Source organism: Malaya genurostris, chromosome 2 (genome assembly GCF_030247185.1).
Source record: "Malaya genurostris strain Urasoe2022 chromosome 2, Malgen_1.1, whole genome shotgun sequence".
Classification (NCBI taxonomy): Eukaryota; Metazoa; Arthropoda; class Insecta; order Diptera; family Culicidae; genus Malaya; species Malaya genurostris.
In genome coordinates, this window is record NC_080571.1 from 239210595 (window position 1) to 239234330 (window position 23736).

At 37.3% G+C, this 23736-nt stretch overlaps 1 protein-coding gene across 4 annotated transcripts; it reads left to right on the forward strand.

The window, feature by feature from the left end:
* The first annotated feature begins 128 nt into the window (after positions 1-128).
* On the forward strand, positions 129-22998 carry LOC131428283 (myosin-2 heavy chain). 4 transcript variants are annotated; one of them, XM_058592102.1, is made up of 18 exons: positions 129-5372; positions 11835-12037; positions 12117-12339; positions 12391-12620; positions 12680-14130; positions 14403-14859; positions 14920-15253; positions 18471-18630; positions 18689-18840; positions 19614-19893; positions 19957-20348; positions 20398-20510; positions 20755-21664; positions 21729-21934; positions 22011-22125; positions 22180-22398; positions 22455-22700; positions 22764-22998. In XM_058592102.1, exons 2-18 carry the CDS (start codon positions 11856-11858, stop codon positions 22863-22865), a joined length of 5772 nt encoding a protein of 1923 aa, XP_058448085.1. In that variant the 5' UTR covers positions 129-5372; positions 11835-11855; the 3' UTR covers positions 22866-22998. The 4 variants fall into 4 exon arrangements, with proteins under 4 accessions (XP_058448085.1, XP_058448086.1, XP_058448087.1 ...); XM_058592103.1 differs by having other exon boundaries at positions 14424-14859; XM_058592104.1 differs by having other exon boundaries at positions 12680-13887.
* The last annotated feature ends 738 nt before the right edge of the window (positions 22999-23736 follow it).

Below are 23736 nucleotides of genomic sequence, written 5' to 3' on the forward strand. Positions count from 1 at the left end.
TTTACCTTGTGTTTACTTTCATAATTGTCCTAACTAGGTATAAAGGCATATTCGAGCGTTTTGCTAGAAGTCAAGTTTGGCCTGATCTTCGACGAAAGATTTATTCTCTGTAAATGGGGCGTGCTTAAAAAACAGAATTCGTTTGTTTAGCTTTCACTAAGCAGTTGAATTTGAACTGCTCTGCACTGACGAGTCAAAGACGAAACGTAAGGAATAGTGAAATCGGTTATTTTTTAATTTATTTTTTTACATCACATAGGTTCTGAGTTAGGGCTTTTCAGTTGATTTTATGTGCATTTTACTCAGAATTCATCAAAAATATCCAGGGAGGCGAAAAAGGCAATCCGAGCGTAACGTTTTTAGTGGGCTTTGGCACGCCTAATCAATCCCTACGGAGATGGAGTTTAGCCTATTTGCTCACTAAACACTAAATTTTTCTAGGTACGCCACTGAGTTGGACGTGAATATACAGAATTCTAGATAATCCCATTGAATTTTTTTGCTCAAATCCTTTCTAATTGCCTATGATGTTAATCTATAGACAAACAAATTCGATTAGTATGCCCGTTTTCAGATTTCAATTGGATCGATTTTCAGAAACATTAGCTATCTCCGATAGAATCAGTAAATCCATCTCCGGGAGAGCACATTTTCTGAGGACGTCGAGCTGAGTCGAATGGTATGGGGTAATTGTATTAGATCTCCGGGGTTGCGATCAAAAGTCTGGTTCCCTGCAATTCTTTATGCTTCACCACAGAAAAAAAATCAAACTTACTGGTGATAAAATGACTAAATGTTGCAAGAATGAATTAAATATGTATTGAACGTACCCCGACTTTCAAACAGACATGCAAATTTACATATTTCAGCACTTGAAAATATATCAGAAGTTATAAAAATGTTTGTTAAGTTCACAGTGAAAGTGAATAATTTTGGACACTCGAATACTTAGAAGACGTAAATTTTCACGATTTTTTAGGTGCATTTCTATGAAGAAAGCAAGAAAAGTGAAGTCGCACTGGTGACATGGTTCATTGATAATCGGTTTTGAAAGTTCGAATGACAAATGGACTCAAAACTATTTCAATTTATAGCCTATAGTTGAGATCATGAATAGTTTATAGTACACTCTTCGAAAAAATGAAATTTTCGCTTGACGTAAATTCAAGCTTGCCGTAATTTCTTCGGTGATGACACAATATTACATCTATTACCATGTAAAAATAAAGTTAAAGTTAAAGTTATGACTTATCTTTACATGCTTTGAATTATTAATTCAAGTGGATTACGACGCTCCTTCTATGTGCATCTACAAAAACGGAAACACGGAAAGTAGTTGTAAATTTCCCCAAAATGGATCCTGTTCAATTTTAGCGGTTAAAGAGTTCTCATGAAAGCAATCTCGCCCACTTTTTTCATGGAAAAAAGTGCTCACTTCTGTTGTTTATTTCCAATGTGCTGACTGCAATGCTTCAAATACCCAATAAGAAAAAAACGATCGGCGGAAGTCTTTCGTTGGTCCAATACGCTACACAGTTGGTCCGATGAACTTCACGGAAAAACTCTGAATTGAAGTTCACGGAAAAACTCTCGATCGCAAAACAACTAAAATATTATGTAGCTATTTTTTTTTTGAATTGATTGGACCATCGACCAAAAATGTTCTTGACCACATTGACAGATTCTGATCCCTTTTCTTTTTTTTAATTTATGTTTCTTTTTCTCCCTCCTATTTCTTTTATATTGTTCACATAAGATGAGTTAAAATTGATCTTCCTTCTTACTTTTTCAACTTTTTCAATCTAAGTGCCTTGCACAATGAGTGATCCCTTTTCCTTCGCATAATACGCCCATAATATTTTCGTCTTGCTACACTGCTTCTCCTATTTATAGTTTTACTTACTTGCAGGCACGTGCCCTGAGGGGGGCCCAAGAGGCCCTGGCCCCTCCCAAAATAGGAAATCATAGATTGCTTTTCACATACTATTCACATATTTATTTTATATACATAGAAAACTTTTTGGTTAAAAAACATTTTTGGGAGGCAAAACAGTGAAGGAAACCAAATAAAAGTAAAGTATGATAATATGAGTCATAAATTGTTGATCTCCATGCTATCGAGAAAAATTATGTTTTTGGCTTAAGTACAATTTTGAAAAGGTGTCCCAAAGTACAGTAAGTCGTATTCAAGGCAAAAGACGAACGCGAGCGCACTTTGAAAACATGTTTTTTGTACGTTGATAACTGTTGACGAAACTTGGATCAACTATTAAACGCCATGGAACAGAAAGGAATTATCCGAGAATGTACTGAAGCCGAAACGAGTGTTCCGATGCAGTCTAAGAAGGTTCAATGGGTTGGACAGGTCATGATGTCGATTATCTGGGATTATCATGGTATACTTTTCATGAACTGCCTTGAAACCATCGACGGTGAGTATTAGTGTACATTATTGGAGCGATTGATTACCGAAAAAATCAATAATGATAACGCCACACTCGAGACTGGGTATTTTCACTAGTATGTTTACATCGAACTAGTACGCAGTATTCTGGAATACGGAATTACAATTCACAATGTTCACATCGATTGGATCGAAAGTGTACGAAATTCAGAAGTGTTTCGTCCTATTTGCTTTTCGAAGACTACCATGGCTGAATTGTCTTCAATTACTACGTTACGAGAATCTCCGAGCTCTCATCAACTAACAGACCCTATTAATAGATGAATATTTCTTTAGCGGCTCTTCGTTTTCGATTGACTGACTGATAACATCGGTTAACATAAAGTATATAAAAACGTTTCTGTGCCCTAGACACAAAAATTGGTTAACCCCTTAGTAATTCATTATCTTGTGTTTTCTAGACTTTGGATTCGGCTGAAATTTAATTGAAATCTATGAAACCATACTTTCGAAAATTGTCCTAGTTCTCTCTGAGAAATTTCTGTGGGTTCTGTTTTGTAGTTTTTGACCGTAACTAAGAAGTTTGTTTGAGAAATCGATAAGAGTTATATATTAAAGTTTTTGAACACTCCTTTCCGTGCTTCCGGAACCATTATATTCGAATTGAAACCAACAAAATTTCCAAACTAGAAGAAGCTCCTTTTTACATTGTCATTTACAAAACACACTCCTGAAATTGAAGGTTTACACTCTCAATACTCTGTAATTCCGGAACCGGAAGTCGAATCCGTACTATGAGACTGTATGATGTGAGGAAATTAAATCATTTTTTTCCCCAATTTCAATTTTAGAATATATGAATATTTACTTAAGTGGGAAATTATTTTCTATGCGAACTCGAAAATTCCTTTTAGTTAATTAATTACTTTTGAGTTTGCACTCACGATTCCAAGAAACAAGAGGTACTAAAGGCGCACCAAGAATTTGATATGAAGAAGTTAGTTGTTTTATTTTCGATCTGGGCCAAATTGTCACTGTTTAGGAGGTATGTGTAATTCAATGGCCATATAAGGCATGCTTATGTTCTCCCTAGATCTCTAGAGCTTAAGCACATCTTAAAACTGACTGAGATGTGTTTGAAATATGGAATATTCATAATGTTCAGCAAATAGTTAACTAAGTGGTGGCAAATGCAGTTGTTGGCATTTAAACATTTATGCCTTTAGTGGCTAGAGATACACGATCATTAGAAGACCTATATATGATAAAGCGAAGAGCTAAGGTAAGATAAGAAGAGCTTCGTAAGCATAATCTTATATGTAAGGTAGAATAAGTTCACACAATCATAAGACGGTGTTGAAATACGTAATAGTCATCACCAAAATAATTCAATTAAATCAACTTCAGTAAAATTTGCAGAGCCAGAACTTGCATTTTATATATTGAACGCTAGCGATATTTGTCCTAACAAGCTATTGTCTAGCTTACGCAGACAGCATAAGCAATTTTACTTTCGTCATATCGGAGTGTTCCAAAAAGTCATCGAACTTTATTATTAATTTATAGAACATGTACCATATAAATGATTCATTGAACAAGAATTTTACAGTCAGAATGCTCTTAAATGTAAACGTATTACACGTAAATTTCGCACATATATTCATATCGGTACCAACCAGGCGTCTCCGTTAATTTTGATCAACGTTATTTTCAAACTACTTTCGTGTTCGAATCACGATTTTCTAATAATCGACACGATACTCATGAGCTACCAACAGTAAGAAATGATGCACGATGTCACAGCTACATGCCACTGCCAAATTCAGTTGAGTTTCGATCGGTGCCGGATTAACATCATTTCGAGTCGCGTGCGCACCACCCTTCAATTCCGCATCAGGTCACCTATCTCACTTTTACGCTCGAAAAGAAACACGAACGACGAAAAAAGATAGAACATTGCCCGTACAGTGAAAATTTGTGAAAATCGTGACCTGTGTGCAGTAGAACCAGAGAAAGGAATTTCCTTCCAAAGCTTACGAAAAAGCCTTTTCCGTGTTTGCACCTTCAGTTTACGCAACCCTTCGTAGCTACATAAAATTAGGTTTTAAATTTAATTGTTTCTGGTATTACATTAAGGAAAATAAGGATGAAAGTGCTCATTTTGAAAGTATACCAAAAGTTCAGTGGTAAAAGAAGCAAAAATAGCTGAAGCAGCCAGTGCCCTAGAAAATGATTCATGCAAAAAGTTTTTCGCAGTATCACCAATTTTACAATAAATTCAGAAGTGATATTCTTTGTGTTCTAATTAAAAACAGTCTAAAGCTGAGATTCACGAATTCTTCACACTAACTGATTTTTTTGCCATAATAGATAAAAATCAGTTTAATGGTCATATCGCTGTGTACCCGATGCTTGCATACCTGTGAAAAGTGATATATGACATCCCTTCTAAAATCTGTGAAAATCGAAGTGTTCCAAACTAATAGGGAGCTGCAAATAATCTATTTGAAAAATTGGTTCCTTCTTCATAACGTTTTCTCTTCGGTTTGAAGGGGCTATTTTTAAATCATAGCATAGCATCTATAGCAGTGGCAGCCGACATCGTCGGATTATCGTTTTCCTGCTCTATACTATTGTTACGCAACCCACGGTGATCTGTCGTACTGCTTATACTTTAAACGCGGACACGGAGTAACGCTGTTTTTCGCGGTCACCGCCGTCGGAGAACCCGCCGTCGCTGTTCACCAGAGAAGGATGCGCTAATGCAAACTAACTGTTTTTGAAGTTTTTGGAAAACCATATGAGTGGAATCTCGTGTAGAGTAAAATTTATTCACATGTTATTTGTAGGAAGTGAGTGCCTATTTAGTGGTTGAATTATGTACTTCAGAATATGTCCATGAATGTTTTGTGTATAAGATTTGCTGTGGGACACGTATTTGTCAATCAATTGGCATTAACTTACATATGTAAGTATATCCGCACAAGAGACACTCAATTTTTTTTTGTGGTTTTCGTAATTCTTGAAAGTCGAATTGTCTGCTTCTTCAGCTGCTTATGATCAACACTATCTAGTTTAAAATTAAAATTACTCCAAGTAAATTCTTCAAACACTTTACGACAATCGTTAAGCTTAGTTTAAAATACCATCCCGTGAGAAGAACATTCTTGGAGATGAATGTTCACACTTATCGCTCTTTTCGGCGCCAATTTCAATAATTCAATCAATACTGCGACAAGAATAGTACTCGACAGAATTGAACAGAGCTATAGTATACCGTTCGTAGTTGCACTTCGTGATTGACCGAATGAATGAAAATGCACAATGAACCAAGAAAATGAAGCTTGGAGGAAGCAAATAATTTTCACTGTACATACTCAAAACTTTTCATTAAATGGCCAATATCGACGTCGGCCACGTGCAAAGGCTGTGCTACTGGGGAAGGAGTATAAGTTCGCTAATGTGAGACCGCGGGTACCACTGAATCTCCGCGAGTTTCACGGTAGAGGAATTTTATTAGTAGAGATGGGAGAAGATCTGAATACGCCTTACCAAAAAAGTACGTTGTATGAAACGAGTATTTTTCGGAGCCCGTATGACTCTAGACAGCCGGCTGTCAGGATACCTCATTTATTTACTCTTTATCTTCCTTATATAGAAGGGATACACACCTAAAACCAATTCTCGAGCTCGGTAAAGTAAAATGCCGAGACAGATCGGCAACACACAATTTTACTGATTGTTCAGTGATCAATATTATGCTTTCCGAGATTCGTTTAAAATATTTACTGATTTTGTGGTAAAGGGCATCTTTTTGCCGAAATTTGGCTAAACTTTTGGCTGAACTCATCAGTGAATAACGATTATGCCGGAGTCAGCAAATACGCTTGACATTTTCGCTTGGGAGGAAACAGTTATTTTCTGACACAATATTTTGCAGAAGTTTTCCGATGATCACTCGAAAAAATGGAGTATATTTTGGAATTAGTCCAGAAGTAAGATGTGAGAATCTACTATCTTTTCAGTGTGTACAATAACTACAAATTGTTATTTATGTCGTTTTCGTTTGAGAAAACTGAAACTGACCCAGGGTAGTTTCATCATACAAACACTTTTCACGAAACTGTGTTGGGTTTGAACTTAGCAACGGGGGTTTGAACAAACCTAATAAAAAAACCAGATTCGAAACTGACTCGATTTTCAGTTCAACAAAGTGTAAACTAGGTTTAAAACTAGCTTCAAACAAATGATTTGACAGCAGTTAGGGAAATCGCCTTCCGTAGTCTGTTTTTACTGTCAAAAAGTTATGGGATTGACTGCCAAAAAGTTATTACGGGATGCCGAATTACGAGATGCCACGACTGGTAGTATTATAAGACGAATTTGATGAAGGTGATTGCTCTCTGGTCTGGAGGAATATCGAAATCCCTATTGGATGGATTGTTCTGCATTTACTGTTTTTTGCATGGCCTTCACTGTGTTTTGCGTTAAATGCGAGCCAATGGATGAACTATTTTCAATATTTTTAACGCTGTTTGCTTCAAAGCAGAGGCATTGAGTACTACCGGTAACAAATGCACTAATCTTCTTTATATTTTTTTGCATCGTTTGTATTTTTTACGATTGTACAAGAATAAAACGAAACCTTGACCACACATTGACTTCGGCTATCCCAGTTCCCGGCTTCCGGTTCCGGAAGCACCATTAATGTTTTATTTTTTTATTTAAAAGATTTTTTTTTATTCAGGCCTATTTGCGTACAAGATTTACGTGGCCGATTTAGCTGAGTTTTTAGATAATTTTTTTTTGTATTGGATCTCGTTGTCACCCTTTTTCTAGGGGGAGAGGAGCTTCCATTTTCCTCCTGCGTCATCCATTGCCGTGGTATTGTTGTTGATTTCGTTGCTAGTTGCTGTAGATGCGCCTTGTTGTACATTGTTTGCAGTTGCTGGTTGGTTGGATGGTAAGCTGTTAACTGCAGCTGGTGTACTTTGTTCTATAGGGGTTACGTTGGATGGTTTCGTTGAAGGGGATACTTCCCTGTTGTTGGTGACTGTCACAGGTGTAATGGGGTTGCTTGGGGTTGATGTGAAGGAAGCACCGTTTTCCTTTGGTATAGTTGTCTCCTTGTCCGGTTTATCACATGGCTTACCGTAGTGAACAGCTTTTTGGCAATATTGACATGTGGCCATCTGATTGTCATAGGTAACAAGTGATTTGCACGGTATTCTTGTATCCTGACCGAATGTCACATAAGAAGGTATAGGCCTCCTCAAGCGCATGCGTAATAAACGTACGCCATTTAGAATACCGGGGAAAAAAATCTTCCACTTTTCTTTTTCGATAGAGAGAATCTCTCCGTATTGGGACATAGTTGCGCGAATATAGGGATCGATGACGCTTGAGGGAAAATCATGCACACGCACTTCTATAGCACTATCTTCCGTATATACTGGAATGTTGTACTTGATATTTTCATGCTCCACATAGTGCACATTATTATTGTCTTTAGCAAATTGAATTGCATCCAACTCTTTATAGAACTGGATATAAACAACTTTGTTGGTCTTATTGCATTGAAGTAAATGCACACGTTTAATGTCAAGATGCATTTGCTCCTTAAGCAAACCTTCAAGTTCTCGTATCGAAGGTCGAATTTTGCACTGTCTGAAGTCAACAATAATTGTATTCTTTCGTACCGGCGGTAGCTTTTGTTCGTTTGGTTCACTCATTTTCGAGGTCTATTGTTCACTACACAATACTGTACTTGGTTTCTTCTGTCCTCAACGTAAGCGGTTTTGTTTTATCGACTGACTTGGATGAGATGTAAACCCGAACTGACCACCATTAGTGTTGTTCACAAACTCTAAAATCGGACTCATTTTTCTCAGTAATGGCATTACCTAATTTCCTAAATTAGATTTAAACGAAAGGTCTTATGGAATTCCTGAATTTTATCCCGATCCTACTTCCGGTTCCGGAATTACAGGGTTATGAACGTAAATAATGTATAAAGCGCTCCGCACTTACATACCCTGTTACGGTAGAAAAAAACACAACACCACCTCTACGAACGAAGCACCCGGTTTTCAATTCACGACCGGAGTTTGTAGTCATATACTCAAAAATTAATCTCATTCACTCTTCTCGAACCGACTTCGATTTTACTGGTTTCCGGACATACCAAATAATTTGAAAAAATTTCAACTATAATTTTTTTTGATATCTTATACTACTGCAAAACTTATCATAAATTGTTGAGCATATTATCGATGGAATGGAGAGAAATAAGGTTGCTGCTTCAAATACATCAAGAGATATTCTCGATGAAGTTGTATCCATTTATGTACAGGGTAAATTTTGAAAAGGCGCCCTATAGTAAAGTAAGTCGCATAGTATTCATGACAAAAAAAATTATTTCGGGTGTTCCGGTTCTAAGTTTCCGGTTCCGGAAATACCGAACATTGTGGTCAAAAATTTTGCAAAATCGTTTTGTCAGAAATGGTTGGACCGATCTTTAGATTCAAATAAAAGGTCTCATGGTCACATAGGTTGCTAGCGATATTTATTGTCGGATTAGACTTAAAGCTTCGGGAGTGCAAGGTGATGCATTTTAAAATTTTCAAACCGTCTTTTAAAGCGTTGATGAAAACTAATCTGTTAAATTTGACTCAAAGCTAATTCAATTGACAGCTGTGTTATGTTAATTAATGAATCGACTTTGGCTATGCCAATCTACAGTTCGCGGCTCTATAAGTACCAAAAATTGTGGTAAAAAACTCCAACATGAAGCTCACATCGTTTTCTCAGAGACGACTGGAGCGATTTCCACAAACTCAGATTCAAATTCATTGTCCCAAAGCTGGCTGTTGGATGTTGTTATGCAGACCCGACCTCCAGTTCCGGAAGTACAAGGAGGTCATTTACTACGACCCAATTCAGAATTTGACATTTGGAAAGTTATTTGAAATTAATTGCACTAGAAGTGAAGTTAATTTCGAGAATAAACCTACTTCGAATGATGAAATATTCTCATCCACATCCTGGAGTGTTTTCTATAGCGGATAGTATAAAAACAATTGCAGAAAACTTTGTGAAAGATCTGAAACTTGTGCTGAAAGTTTTTCGAATCGAATTGTCAAAAACAACTATGCTTTCGAGGAAGGTTAACTTTGACAATGTTGTGAATAACTAGTCGACTGTCAGATTTTAATCAAAAGCTAAAATAAACTACGAAATATTTCACAGCCCAAATTTGGTTCAAAACTGTTCCAATTTGCAGGTCTAGCAAATTGATGCTCAATCATCATTATTTTTGCTCAAACTTAAAATTTAAAATATTGTGAAGATTTCCACTATAATAGATCTATGAGAAAATGAGTAAATTGATAAATGCATCATTACACAACTAAATGGATTGAAGCAGGCTTTTAACGTCTTCACTTACCTATATGATGAATTGAAATTTTCAACACTTACTGTGACTCCGTAACCGGAAGTCGAATCGGTAAAAAATTGAGCAGTGAATCACAGTTTGTAAAAATCGGTCCGTATATACCCGAAAAAGTGATTCTTATATCGAAAACCGATAAATAGTTTATTAGTTGAAATAGTTTGGAGAGAATGTTATGAAGAGAAAGTCCATTATATAACTTTTGTAATATTTAATACCTACTTTCCAGTAATTCCGAAAGGCGAACTCATATTAAAATTTGAAGAATATATAATTCAGTGAAAGCCCATGGTTTAAATAGAAAGCAATGTGACACTTTCTATGGTTATGTTGTTCGATATCAATACTTGTCCTACTGTTTTAGTACCCATCTTCTATTGAATTAATAAACTCTGAAAATTAGATTTGATAGACAAACATTCAAATTCAAATCACAAATCATTGTTTATCATTCCGAGTGCAATGATTTTCTGTCTCCGAATTTATGCTCATTAGCTTTTCATCATGACAATCAGAATCAAATATTTTGATACTACGAATTTCAAGGGCGCTGTCATAAGGATCGAGGTTATTTGTGACAGTTAAAACGTTAAACAGTTAAAGAGTCACAAACTTCAAAAGTAATTAATCTGATGGACTGGTTTTAAAATTTTACTCTGATTCGGTTCCAGAAATAAAGATATTACAGTCCTTTACACTGATATCGTATTCATCAGGATTCGACCTCAAACTCCGGAATTACAGGGTGGAAGGAGATGAATGGAAGATAATAATGTAAGAAAAAGATAATTATTTAAAACTTATCCCAAATTGAGAAAGTTAGTGACAGATGGCAACAGGAGTATTGTTAGTTCACAAACTATTATTATTCATTGATCTTCCGCTCCGCTTTAAACGGAGAGATTACAGGAATTCATCATCTAAAAAAAGCTTAGCAAATGACTGGAAAACCCGAATTGAGATTCCCAATTTGGTATACCAATTGACTCAGCTCTACGAAATCGGAAAATAGTGATAAGGGACGCGGACGAAGTGAGCTCACCACCACCATTCTGTGTATTAAATTGGGGTTTACATAAAACTAGCCATCATGGAGATTGGACTCCCGATTTGACAGAAATAATGTAGTCGATGAGATTGTTCTAATTTTTATTAAATTTTGTTACACTTCATGATGAAAACCAACTTTTCGTTTTTGGTTCCAACTTATACCATGGTTATCGCAAACTTAGAGCGAATCCTAGACCTCATACCTACCCAAATCCTTAACTCTGCAATTCCTATGGAAGAGAATGATGAGTCGTCGTCCTTACGTAAGGTTGGTAAAGCATTTCCTCTCCTACTTATCCTATATCCTTCCCTGTGAACGAAGGAGATGTGGGCGGCCGACAATGGTGGCTATCATGCTGTTGAAATGTTCAGTTTAAGTTGGAATGGTGTCAATTCACAATACTAATTCCTAAGCAACTCTTTTTTGTCAATCAAGCATGATAACATCAGTGTACAATTCGCCAAGACTATCGTCACAACGCAACTGCTAGTATTAGCTCAAGCGATATGACAATGCATGACGATCTTGCGAAGTAACATTTGAATTCAAGTGCTTCAACTTTAATCTTGAAATCCATGGTATATCCCACTTCATTTTATGGAGATTGGATGAATATGCGCTGTACTACACTCGTTCTATTACTAAAATTGGTAATACATCAGTTACACCTACCTTGCAAAAAATATATGAACATTTATGATTGTCAACTGATTTCAAATATAAATGCTTTTGTTCCTGCTAAGATTTAGATTTAATCAAATATATGAATTTGAAAACAAATCTGTTTAGCTGAAAATTGTACCTAACATCCCATTTTACTAAGATTTTTTTACGAAAGCAACGAATTCATTTTTTGCAAACTCTAGAACAATTGATGAAAAATAATCTTGCATTATTAAAAGTAAAATGTTTATACCTAATTTCAGAAATACTGATCAGTAGCCAAGATGTCACATATGTTTCCTAGTGCCAAAGGGGACCAATTATGTCCCCTGGGGTTTCATCCGCAAGTTCGTTGGCCAACACGTTGCAAACGATGTTTCCGAGACTACAAAGAGCACGGAAACAAACGAAATGGAGATGACATTACAGCATCGACACCCGTCCTTCCCGGCTCATCCCAATCGCGGTAAGTAGAGATCGAGAACATTGCCACAATTGAAATGAATTTGTAAAATAACGGTACATTATTCACATGTGTGCTAAAGTCGCGATGGTGGTAGCAGCACGAGTTTGGACAAACCAGTAAGGAGTTGGACCTCTACACAAAATCTATACCTGCCTAGTAATGATCGACCACCAGGTGTTCCACCACGACCAGCTTCTTGGGCATCGACGCCTGATTTTGAGGATGTTATGCAAAATATAAAGGCAGATTTGACTGTAAATTTAACCATACCACGTCGGAGACATACTACTACATTCGACAATGTGAGTTGATTCCAATTTAACAAATTTTATTTACATCTCGCATGTTTATAGTTAGAAGAACTGGAAACGACAGTTACTTTGAAAAGACCACCGCTTCCACCTATTCTGAAAATAGAACCGAAAAAAGATGAATTCAAGAAGGAACTTGAAAAGGCTGAAGATCAAGGAGTTACTATTGAGAAGGGAGACTCTCTTGCTGAGCGGGTACGCAAGATGAATCTGATTAAACGACAAGGTAGCTCTGAACGAGATAGTCGTGAAAAATCTGTACCACGAAAAGAGTAGGGATCTGCTATCATTTCTTAACGATTTTCCATTACAGCAATAACCTTTTTTTCAGCGATGAAAGTCCAGCACCGGTAACAAAAGTTACTGTTAAGTTACCCAAAGAGAACGAACCAGAAAAAGTGGAGCGTAAGCGCCGTGTAAAACCCATTCCAGAAAGTTCGACCAAAGATACGTCTAGTAAACCGCAGTTAACGCTAAGTAAAACAACTATCACATCAACGAAGCCTCTCACAAATACTTCTTCATTGACACCTGTAAAGGAGAAACAGAGTGCGAAGCCTAGCATTAGTAGTGAAGCTGCAAAAGATTCAAAAAAGATTATTAGGCGACGTCGTATCGATACTGGTCTTTTCGAGTCTCCTTCAAAACCAGTTAACGTTCCAACAACAGCAGCCTCACCATTCACAACCAAAGCGGGATCAGAGTCTTTCAACAATAGTAGCGATGACGTCAAGTTTTTGATTTCAATTAAAGATAACAAATCGAAACTTGATGAAGACCTCCATTCGATCACTACAGAAACAACTGAAACAACAATCGTTGACAACAGTGATAATCATGAACTACAAGAAGAGATTGAAAGTCTGAGGCGAGAACTGGAAACTGTGAAAGCGCGCTGTGATCGAGCGGAACGCGAAAAAAGTGATATACTGTTAAGACGATTAGCGTCTATGGATACTGGTTCAAACAAAACGGCTGCCTCGGAGGCGCTAAAACTGCAACAAAAAGTAAACGAACAGAAACAGCTTATAGAAGATCTTCAGGATGAAAAAAAGTTTTTGTCTACCAAGGTGAGAGAATTGGAGTCTGAAATGAAAGTTCGCGGGACAAAAAATGTCGAAGAGCAGCTGAGGCAAAAACTGGAACAGGCTGAAACATTGTGTGAAGAACTAATGGACGAAAATGAAGAGATAAAGCGTGAAATGAGAACCATGGAAACCGAGATCGAAGAAATGCATGATAACTTCCGCGAAGATCAAGCTGATGAGTATGCTTCACTGAAAAAGGAACTTGATCAGACCACTAAAAACTGTAGAATATTGTCATTCAAACTTAAGAAATCAGATCGCAAAATTGAACAACTTGAATCAGAAAAGGCAGCTTTGGGAGCGAGCACCGACTTAGCAGTGAAAGTTAAACAACTTGAAGAAGAACTTAGAGTCTCTAATGAAGTTTCCCGTAGATTGCAGTCGGAATTAGAACAAGCTGAATCAAGTCCATCAACTCCGACTAAGAAAACTCCAGCATTAGGCAAAATAGGTAAATCCACTTCGGCCGATAATAAGATTTCACGTGCGTCATTAACCCGCGGTGGATCGCAAGAAGATCCTGTCCAGTTACTTCGAGATCTCCAAGATTCCCTCGAACGCGAAGCTGACTTGCGTGAACAGCTAAAGTACGCCGAAGAAGAAGCGGAAAATCTTAGACGAAAATCGTCTAGGGTGGAAGACGATAACGAATCCCTCCTGATGCAATTGAAAAAGATGGCAACGAAGGCGAGAAGTACTGGTCTTCAGAAAATCGAGTGTTGTTTTCTAATAAAAATACTAAAATCTACTAACTGCTATTTTCACTCTATGCTAACAAGCTAATAGGTCTAATACAACCAAACGCACAAACTCGATGGAGCCGAGTGTGCAATGTGATACAGTTTTAGGAAAGCACCATTAGAAGTGGCAGTCACTGTTTTTCAATCTATAGTTTCAATAGTAATTAGTGCGTAAGTAGAACACTAACAAATCCATCGTTTCACTTTTCTTCAATTGCGTCCTCAGCAAAAAGTTTTTTCAATACAGGTAGAAAACTCAGCCCAAGTCCACCAAATCGTCGATTAATGGCAGAGGGTCCCTTGGAGAAGGATGAAGGAATTTCCGATGAGGACGATCCGGCAGAATTACGTTTGCAACTTGAACTGAACGAACAGGAAACCGCTGTACTACGACGAAAGATCGAGGAATTGGAAGTAGAGAACAAACGGAATCGAGAACATGTGAAGGAACTTCAAGAGAGTTTAATATCTAAAACGAAGGAAATGGATAAGCAAAGCAAGTTTCCTTCTCTGCTAGGATCAAAAAGTAAAGATCCATTGGATGGTAAGAAAATAAAGGTAATGGAAGATGAAATCACTGAGTTAAGGAAAAAATTGATTGAAAAAGATCGCGAAGTTGAGCGGGTACAAGCTGAACTCAGTCTAACTAAAACTAAGGGCGGAAAAACATTAACCAAAACTAAGTATGTATACGCGTAAAAAATGCGGATGAACATTTTCTAAGTTGAAGATATTTTTCGCAGACCTTTGGATACGTCTTTAACAGATCAACAGGCTGCCGATCTTAAGCGTCAAATGCAGGTAGTTGAACAGGAAGCGACTGTTTTACGGAAGAAAACGCAAACGTTGGAACAGGAAAACGAAAAATACTCAGCTGAAATAAAGCAGTTGCAGGAAGAAAAATTGTCAAACGAAGAAGCCGCATCGAAAAAACTGGTAAACACCATACAGGAAATGCAGCGCGAGAAGAGTGAAATTGAGGGCAAACTGAAGCGAATAACCGAGCAATCCTCGACGGGATTGCCATCAAGAACACCAAAGGTTCCAAGTGAGATGCATTCCAAAACGCAACTGAAGGTAAACAGAACTCTGGTTTGTATGTTAGTAAAATTACTACTTGACCTTTTTGAGGGAATTTTATTCAATTTCGCAATAACATACAAACTTCACAAGTTCGCATTCTGGTACTAAGTACTAGCATCCAATCGACGCCGTTCCATTGACGAAGTATCACCATAAACTACACGACGAGGCATGTGGCAAGGGGCTAGCGAACTCTTAGTTATCTCGCCATTTGACTACTCATCTCATATATAAAACTATTATTTAGAGTGCTATGCTATCAACGCTCAATCAAATCATATAATAAAAATGGGTTCAATAATTTCGAAAGTATGCGTTTCTATAAAAAAAGGCTTTTCTTATTTCTCAAACCAATTTTACTGTGATGTTGTTTCTTAAGGTCGATGCTAATATATTAGTATACATCGCGATTCTTACAAAGGTGGTGATAAGACAATGAGGTATAATTTGGAAATAAAATGGTTATAAATACAATAACCGTGCGTTGAAACGACTTTGAGCATTTCATTCCTGAAGGATACAGTCAATCTCATCTCGAACAATATCAAAAGCTATAGCTAAAGCTAAAAAGAAACTTTTAGGACTTTAATTTATTATCAAAGAATTAAATATAATAATCGTTTGAAAACTGTTTAAAATTGTATGATTTCTCAAATCAATGCATAATAAATGTACTTTTTTAATATCACCCCGATCAATCGTGTCTTATACACAAATTTGTATTTTTTCACGCAGTCGAAGTCGACGTTTTACTACACACTTAGAAAATTTCGCAGTATTCGGTAATTTTTTACCGAATTTTCAACAGCTGAACGTTCGGTAATCAGTTCGGTAATTGAATTGATTACCGATCGTTCGGTAATTGCTGAACTGTCAAACAACTACCGTACACTGTAAACCAAATGGATCTAACAGATTGTTCGGTAATTTTTGTTTGTTTGTTTTCCTTTGGTTAAAATTCTGGATTTTCAAATTTCAAAAAACAACACATATTCACAAAAACGAATGGAGAAAATGGTTTTATTCGACGAGAAATTTTAAAAGTGTCAGATGTTCCGACTGACCGGAATTATGAGCGCCTTCCAACACACAGCACAATCCATCGAGTTCAACAAAAATTACCCTTGAACGATTTGTGTTGGCAGCAAGTGGACAAGTGATTCAAAATTATTTTCTGCCTATAAGTAAACAAAAAGCTGTTAGTGGCTCTAATGTCTTAAAAACTTTTATCACCTGTACCTCAATCCATTCGATGAACCCTTGAACATTTTTTTCGTTTGGTTAATGAAAAGACACTCACTGAATATTTTAATAACTGTTTGACAGTTAATTTCATGACAATCAGTTTTCACAGAAGTTCGGTTATTGGAAGATAACTTTACCAAACGGACAGTATGATTTTTACCGTATTTGGCGACTATTCAGGTTTACCGTATCAATTGTATATCTAATACAGAATTCTGTAATGAAAATTTACGTTAAACTGATCGTTCGGTGAACATTTGCATAATTGTTGTAAAATAAAACCCATGTACCGAAATATCGGTTATTTCTATAGATTACCGAAAGATCTCGTCAAAAATATTACCGAACAAAGGAATTAAATCTTAGTGTGTAGGTTTTTCGAGACAGCATTTGTAACGTTCAAGTAAATTTAGTAGCAATTTACTAAGTGAAATATGAGTAAAACTTTCTGAAGTTGCCTCCTTAATTTGTATCCAAAAACATTATTTCGCCGTAATTTTCATATTTTTATTGATTCAAATTGTACAAAACTCTGTGAATCCATATAAATCTATTTTTGACACAAAGCAAAGCAATTTTTTCTAAATGTTAAATTTTACCTAATTTATTATCACTATTTTTTAAACAAATTGAATTTGAAAAATCTTCTCGGTACGATATTTTCGTAGCATTCTGGTAGTGAAATAGTGCCAATATTAAAAATTTCAGCAAAAAACTTTAAGTAAACAAAGGGTTTTGGAGATATTTGACGTTTTGTGTACGCGCGTGGCTTCAATGTGCACTGTGCGAGCGAGTCGTCAGAGTGACGCCGGTGCGTACGCGACACGAGTTGACAAGTATCAGACCCTGTCAGCTTGGAGCGATCTCAATCTTCAGTTCAGCAACGCCATCGTACGGCGTCTCATTCAACATGTCTTGTCAATTGTATGGGTGCGCAGCCCTGCAATTTTGGCGCGTACGAATTTGACTGTTCTCTCCCCTACTTCTATGTATGAGATTCGATACGGACTCACCTGAGGGCGACATGCTCGCAAAAAAAGGATGTTGCCAATTATTTGTTCGGGAAATGTGAGAGCTGGATATCTTGTTAATATGATGTCTTTGCAAGTATGCACAATAGCCGCTCGCGCAGCACACATTTCAGCGGCGCGCGTGCATAAACCATATAACATTTCCTAAATCCTATGTCACTCATTTTTTTTTTTTGCTTATTAGTATAGTTCATAATATTGTCAACATTTTACTACCTAAATGCAACAAAAATCACGATAAAAAGTTTTGTAAAATTTAACATTTCTTCAAAAATTTTGCTTCATTTTGTAAAGGAAGCAGCTCTCTACCTATTTGCAAAGTTTCGTGAAATTCGATAAAGAATTTTAGCTTCAGCATGCATTACAATAAAATCATGTATATATATTCATCAGGGCGCCAATATTTTAGGATCATCTCCAATTTCGTAAAGTGGTAGTACTCAAAAGTTTAAGCACATCATCAAAAATCCCTATGCAAAATTTGAGCTAAATCGGATATGGAAAAGTGGTGCCCCCCGGCGGTTAACGTTTGAAAATTTTCTATCCTGAAAAATCACCATAGAACTGTTCGAAATCGAAAAAAAATTGATGCCAAATGTCTTAGTATTGCATGAAACGTCGAGATGTAGTATCATCTCGAAAATCGAAATCGAACATGTTTATGAATAAATCAACTATAAAATAAAACTGTCATTGCAAAATCGGTTGGCTCACAAAAACTGGGAAACTTTTACCAGTTTTACACATAGTAAATAGTGAGACAAGAAACTTATGACCTAAGAGACGAATGACTAGAAAAATTCAAATATTCATAATCGATATAAAAAGAATATCTAATAATACTAAAGTAAACCGTAAATTTGGAAACTGCGTTTTAGATAGATCGCATAACCGTCATTCTTGTTCCCTTAACTAATAAATTCTTCGTTTTATAGAAAATGGTAGACGAATGCGAAAATGAAATTTCAGAGCTGCGCGCTATCGTTGGAATCTCGGGAGCAATGAGTATTTCAGTGCTGGAAAGTGAGAAGAAAAAACTACAAGCCGAACTAACTGAATCTAGACAACAAAGAGATAAATTGGAAGTTGAAATAAGTAATTCATTCTAGTTTGATTTCGAATTTTTATTGAATAATTTATTCGTTTGTTATAGAAAAGCTGGCCGCTCCAAAAGTATCTGCCGAGCTGCAGGCTATAAAACTGAACGAGGCCCAACGAACAGTTCAGAAGTTGGAAGATGAAAACAAAAAGCAGAATGATAAAATCAAAATCCTGGAAGAGAAAATAAGCAAAATTACTACGACTGTAAGTATTTTATTTAGAATTTTACCTAAATGAATATTCTCTACGATTGTTACGAGATATGGCATTAGTTTAGAACTGCTGACTGAGTTTATCATAAGTTGCAGGTTCAGTTGAAATGGTTTCAGAGCAACATGCTTCACCATAATCCTGGTTTTCAATCGAGGGAGAGACTTCTGGTAGTTGTGTCTGCAAAAATTGATTTTTGATGTTGTTAGGATCTGCTGGTTTTCCTGCTTGTGTCTTTATATTCTCATTTATTGAAAATGTTTTCATATTCTCATTTATAGAAACACTGTTTTGCGTTTTCAAAACCAATCCATCCCCAACAGCATCCATCTTTTTCTTTCCCTGACTTTCTGGTCTTCGCTGTCTGTTAGAACTCGAACCAGGTCGCCCTTTCTGTTGTGCAACGAAAGGACTTCCTTTAACTGGTTTGAATCCAGGTCCAGTTACTTTGGATGCTACCAATCCAAACTCAACCACTTCGCCATCTCCGATTGATTTGGTGCAATGTCTAGTGTTTGGTCGTAAAATACAACTTTTGTGCACAAACACATCCTCTCCGGTGTCATGACGCGTTATAAAGCCGAACCCTTCCTTGACATTGAACCACTTCACAGTGCCTGTGAGACGTTTCGTCGAGTTGTGTTTTTCTTGTTTCACTTGAGTATCCTGGTTCGGGATTTGGGGTTGTTCGAGTGGCGCATCCGAATGTTCCATTTTCAAACACTAAAACAAAAATACTAGTCTTTTAAATTTTTTATTGCTTCCAGATGAAGACATCTGAAACAAACAAATCTCAACTGGAGACTCAACTGAAGACAGAGAAAGATAAAAGAGGGAATACAGAAAAAGAGTTGGAGAATCTTCGAAAAGAAAAAACTGCAATAGAAAGCAGGGTTTCTGAGCTAGAGAAAGAATGGCTGAAAGAAAAGGAAATGGCAAAGTCTACTAAAGAATCCTTAGAGAAACAATTCGAAATTTTGAAGAGACAGTCTTCGTCGCCAGACCCCTCGGCAGGAAAGGTACAAGAGCTAAGCCAGAAAAATGATGGTGAGTTTGATGAAATTTGAAACAGAAATAAAAAATATCAATAACAATATTCTTTGATACTAGATTTAATGTCAAAATTGGAAGAAGAATCAAAAAAATACCAGAAACTCGCATCCAAGCAAAAAACTATCGAAGAGGACTACGCGCTGTTGAAAGCGCAGGCAGAGACCGATAAACCAAAACTGCAAGAGTTAGATATTTTGAAGAAAAAACTCATCCAAGCGGATGCCATCGAGTCGAGATTAGTAAAGGAAAATACAAATCTTAGTCGAAGGCTTGTTGAAATGCAGAAAAATACTGCAGAGCTGGAAACTAATATCGAAAATCGAAACGCTACCTATGAATTAGAAAAGAATCGCCTGAGAAACGCACTGGAAGATAAGCAGCGAGAGTGTGAACAACTGATCAACGAGAACGAGATGAATGGATATCAAGTTTCTCAAATGAGAAAAGATGTGAGTTAAAGTTGTTCAGAAATTACTAAGACTAAATGTATATTTACAGAATGATGATCTTAGAAGCAAACTGGACGACTATGAAAGAATTGACAAAGCCCAACGGACGCTAAGTGAACACAACTCTCAGTTGGAACAGGAACTTAAAAAACTTCAAATTCAGTAAGTTTAATACAAGAATACAATAAATTATAAAAACGATTCCAATAATTAATAGCTCATTAGTCAGTGTCTTTTAATGCATATCATCTTACCGAAGTTTTACGAAAATGACTGGAAGCCAATTCTTCTCGAGTTTCAAACTATCTTACTAGAGAAATTCTACCTATAAAAACGTTGAATATTCTTATCCTACCTCTTCATTTAAATTATGTTGAAATATTATTAATGTTTCATTTCTTGACAGACTGGAAACGGCTGAAATGAATGTAAAATCAGAGGTTGCTGCAACACGCCTGCGATACGAACAGCAAGTGAACAATTTGCACAACGAGCTAACCGGACTACAGCGTCAGTGCGAACGCTTCAAACGCGACAGAGACACATTCAAACAACTGGTGGAAGCCGCACAAAAGCAGATCGGAGATATGAAAGCCAATCGACGAAGCTTAGCTTCGATAACCAGTAGCAGCGATGACGACGACAAGTCTAAGATTGTTGCACTTGAGCAACAGATTGGTTGCCTGGAGGACGAGCTCAGTGAGGCGCGTTTGGAAGCCAGCAAAGTACGAACTGAGTTGATCTCAGAGCTTAGTGCATCCGAGATCAAAATTTCGGAAATGCAGTCCAAAATAAACGAGCTCGAGGAGGAAAAAATTATAAGTGGCGGAAAGAGTAAGGTACCAGGAACGAAGACTAGATTAGAACTTTCGTGGCAAAAAGAACGGGAAGACCTTCAGCGGTTGGTTCAAGAAACTTCAACACTAGCCAGAGATCTACGGCAAACATTGTTCGAGGTGGAACGAGAACGAGACAAAGAAAAACTAGAATCTCGTCGTAAGATAGATCAAATTAAAAAGACAACAGAAGAAGAAATCGAAGAAGGTAGAAGAAAAGTTACGGAACTTCAAAGTGATCTACTAGAACTACGAGATGCTCATGCAAAACTTAGAACAGCCAACGAGAAACTAAGACGTGATCGTGAGCGCTATGAACGAGAACGCGAAGGTGCTGCTCGACGAAGACTAGAGATGGAAGGTGATCGAAGAATTGGAGCAGTTCTTCAAACAGTTGACGAATTACTAAGGATGGCTCCTGAAGTACAGAAAACTGTCTCTAAGCAAGAAACTACAGTAACAACCACAAGCACGGGAAAGGTTTGATATAATATTAAATTTCCAAGTAAATAGTGGGAAATAACGTTATTTTACTTCATATTAGACCATCAACGCAAATGCACCCATTCCAACGCCTCCAATGCGGCACAAGAGTCCATCACCTGGTCCAGGAGGTGTAACTCCGCAACCCAAGTCTATTACGGCAGTATTAACAAGGCTAGTCGAAGCATCCGAAGAACTCAAACGCTACCAGCGAATGTGCGATGAGGAAAAAGACAGAGAGAGAATGAGGCGCAGTGGAATGAGACGGTTAGATATATTATTTACTTTATAATGCCTACAACCTAATAGGAGCTAATCATACATATTTAATGTAAATTTTCAGAGCTGCTTCCCAGGAGAATGATACAATTGAGGGTCATACAAGTAGACCAGCCATGAGAAGCCTATACAAAAAAAGTCTATCATTGGATCAATCCTTGCAAAACGAACAACAAGGAGTGAGTGGGAACAGGTCAGGACTCGTACATAATTTTATAATAATTTCATTTTAGCTTATATGGAAAGAAGGCGACGATAGCATGTCTTCATTGCAATCCCTCGACTCGGAATATGGAGCAATGATTCATCGAGACCCAAGCTTAGATTCACGTCTATCGGGTGGCTCCACTCAGAGTGATATGCCAAGAATGAGAAAGAAAAAACGTGGCCTTATGGGAAAATTGCGCAGCCTTAGCTTGACAAGAAACAAAGGCAGTGAAAGTGATTTTTCTGTAAGTTAGTCCAAACTGCATTAAGCAATCATAAAAGTGATTTTGTTTCGATACAGATTCAAGGTTCCGACTCGGACCTTAGCGTTGCAGGTGATATTCGTTCCAGCAAAAGTAATTTGAAAGGAAAGTTATCAGGAATGTTCCGGAGGGCCGGATCATCTTCACGGGCCGGTAGTAACGACTCACTAGACCGAGAAGCTCAACGTCCGGTTGCAATACATACACTTGGGAATGGGCCAACAGTGACATCGCACCCTCCAATACCCCGTCCAGTTTCCACTAGTACACCGCATTTAGCAAGGGTGAGCAGACTTCATGTATTATATTGAGGTATATTGAATATGTTAACGTTTTCTTTTATTCAGTCTGGAAAACCTCCTACCCCATCGATGCAACCCACGCAAAGGAGAAGGGTTGTAGGACAAACACCGCAAGGACCAGCGAATTCTGGCTCACTACCGAAGTAAACACTATAGAATTAGATTGTGGATGTTTTGCCCAGCAACATAAAAGAAATCGATTTCAACGTACTTAATTTAAACACCATGCAACATCTTTGTTATTTGTTGAATATACAATTAGAAAAAAAAATCCTGTAAATATGCGTGTATTCTTACCTTATGAAATTCTATTGAAAATGAGGATTCGGATTGTGTCTCAAAAATTGAATATAAAGAAACACCGCACACCTTTTTCCAAACTTCCTGTCAAGTCAACACAGTTTGAAAATCATACCCAGTAAATTCGAACATCGGACGCATCGTGCACGAAAGCTTTTGATTGCGTTTCGAGCTTACATAGTGTATCGGTAGAACAAAAGAGTGAAGATATACCAAAGCAGAGAGCGGATATCCAATACTCAGGTGATGAGATATATCGGGGTTGGATTTCCAACCTCAAACATAGGGCCAGAGTTTTTCTGGCCCTAAGAGGCGAATGACCTAAAGGTTAAAGCCTCCATGATCGAGACAAAAGAATGTTTAACACTCTTGCACACCCTATCGGGGAGACGTCGGCTCGAAAATGCCTTGTTTGATATTCCTTCGCTTTGTTTCTCTAGCGATACATAATGTAAACATAAAGCTTTTTTAGGTCGACGCGATTGATGCAAATGGTGCAGAATTGTCCGATGACGGGCCGATCGAAGCGCTACAATCGGCCCTATATCGTGCTCAATCGGTCCGATAATCGGCCCGATGATCGGGCCGATGCGGGTCGACAACATCCACCGGGTAGCAGGTTTCGAAATATTACGAGCATCCGTTCAGCGTTGCCAGGTCATTTTTCCAAGTATGTGGTGTTAGTTTAAACAAATAAGTTGAAAAAACTTCCGGAATT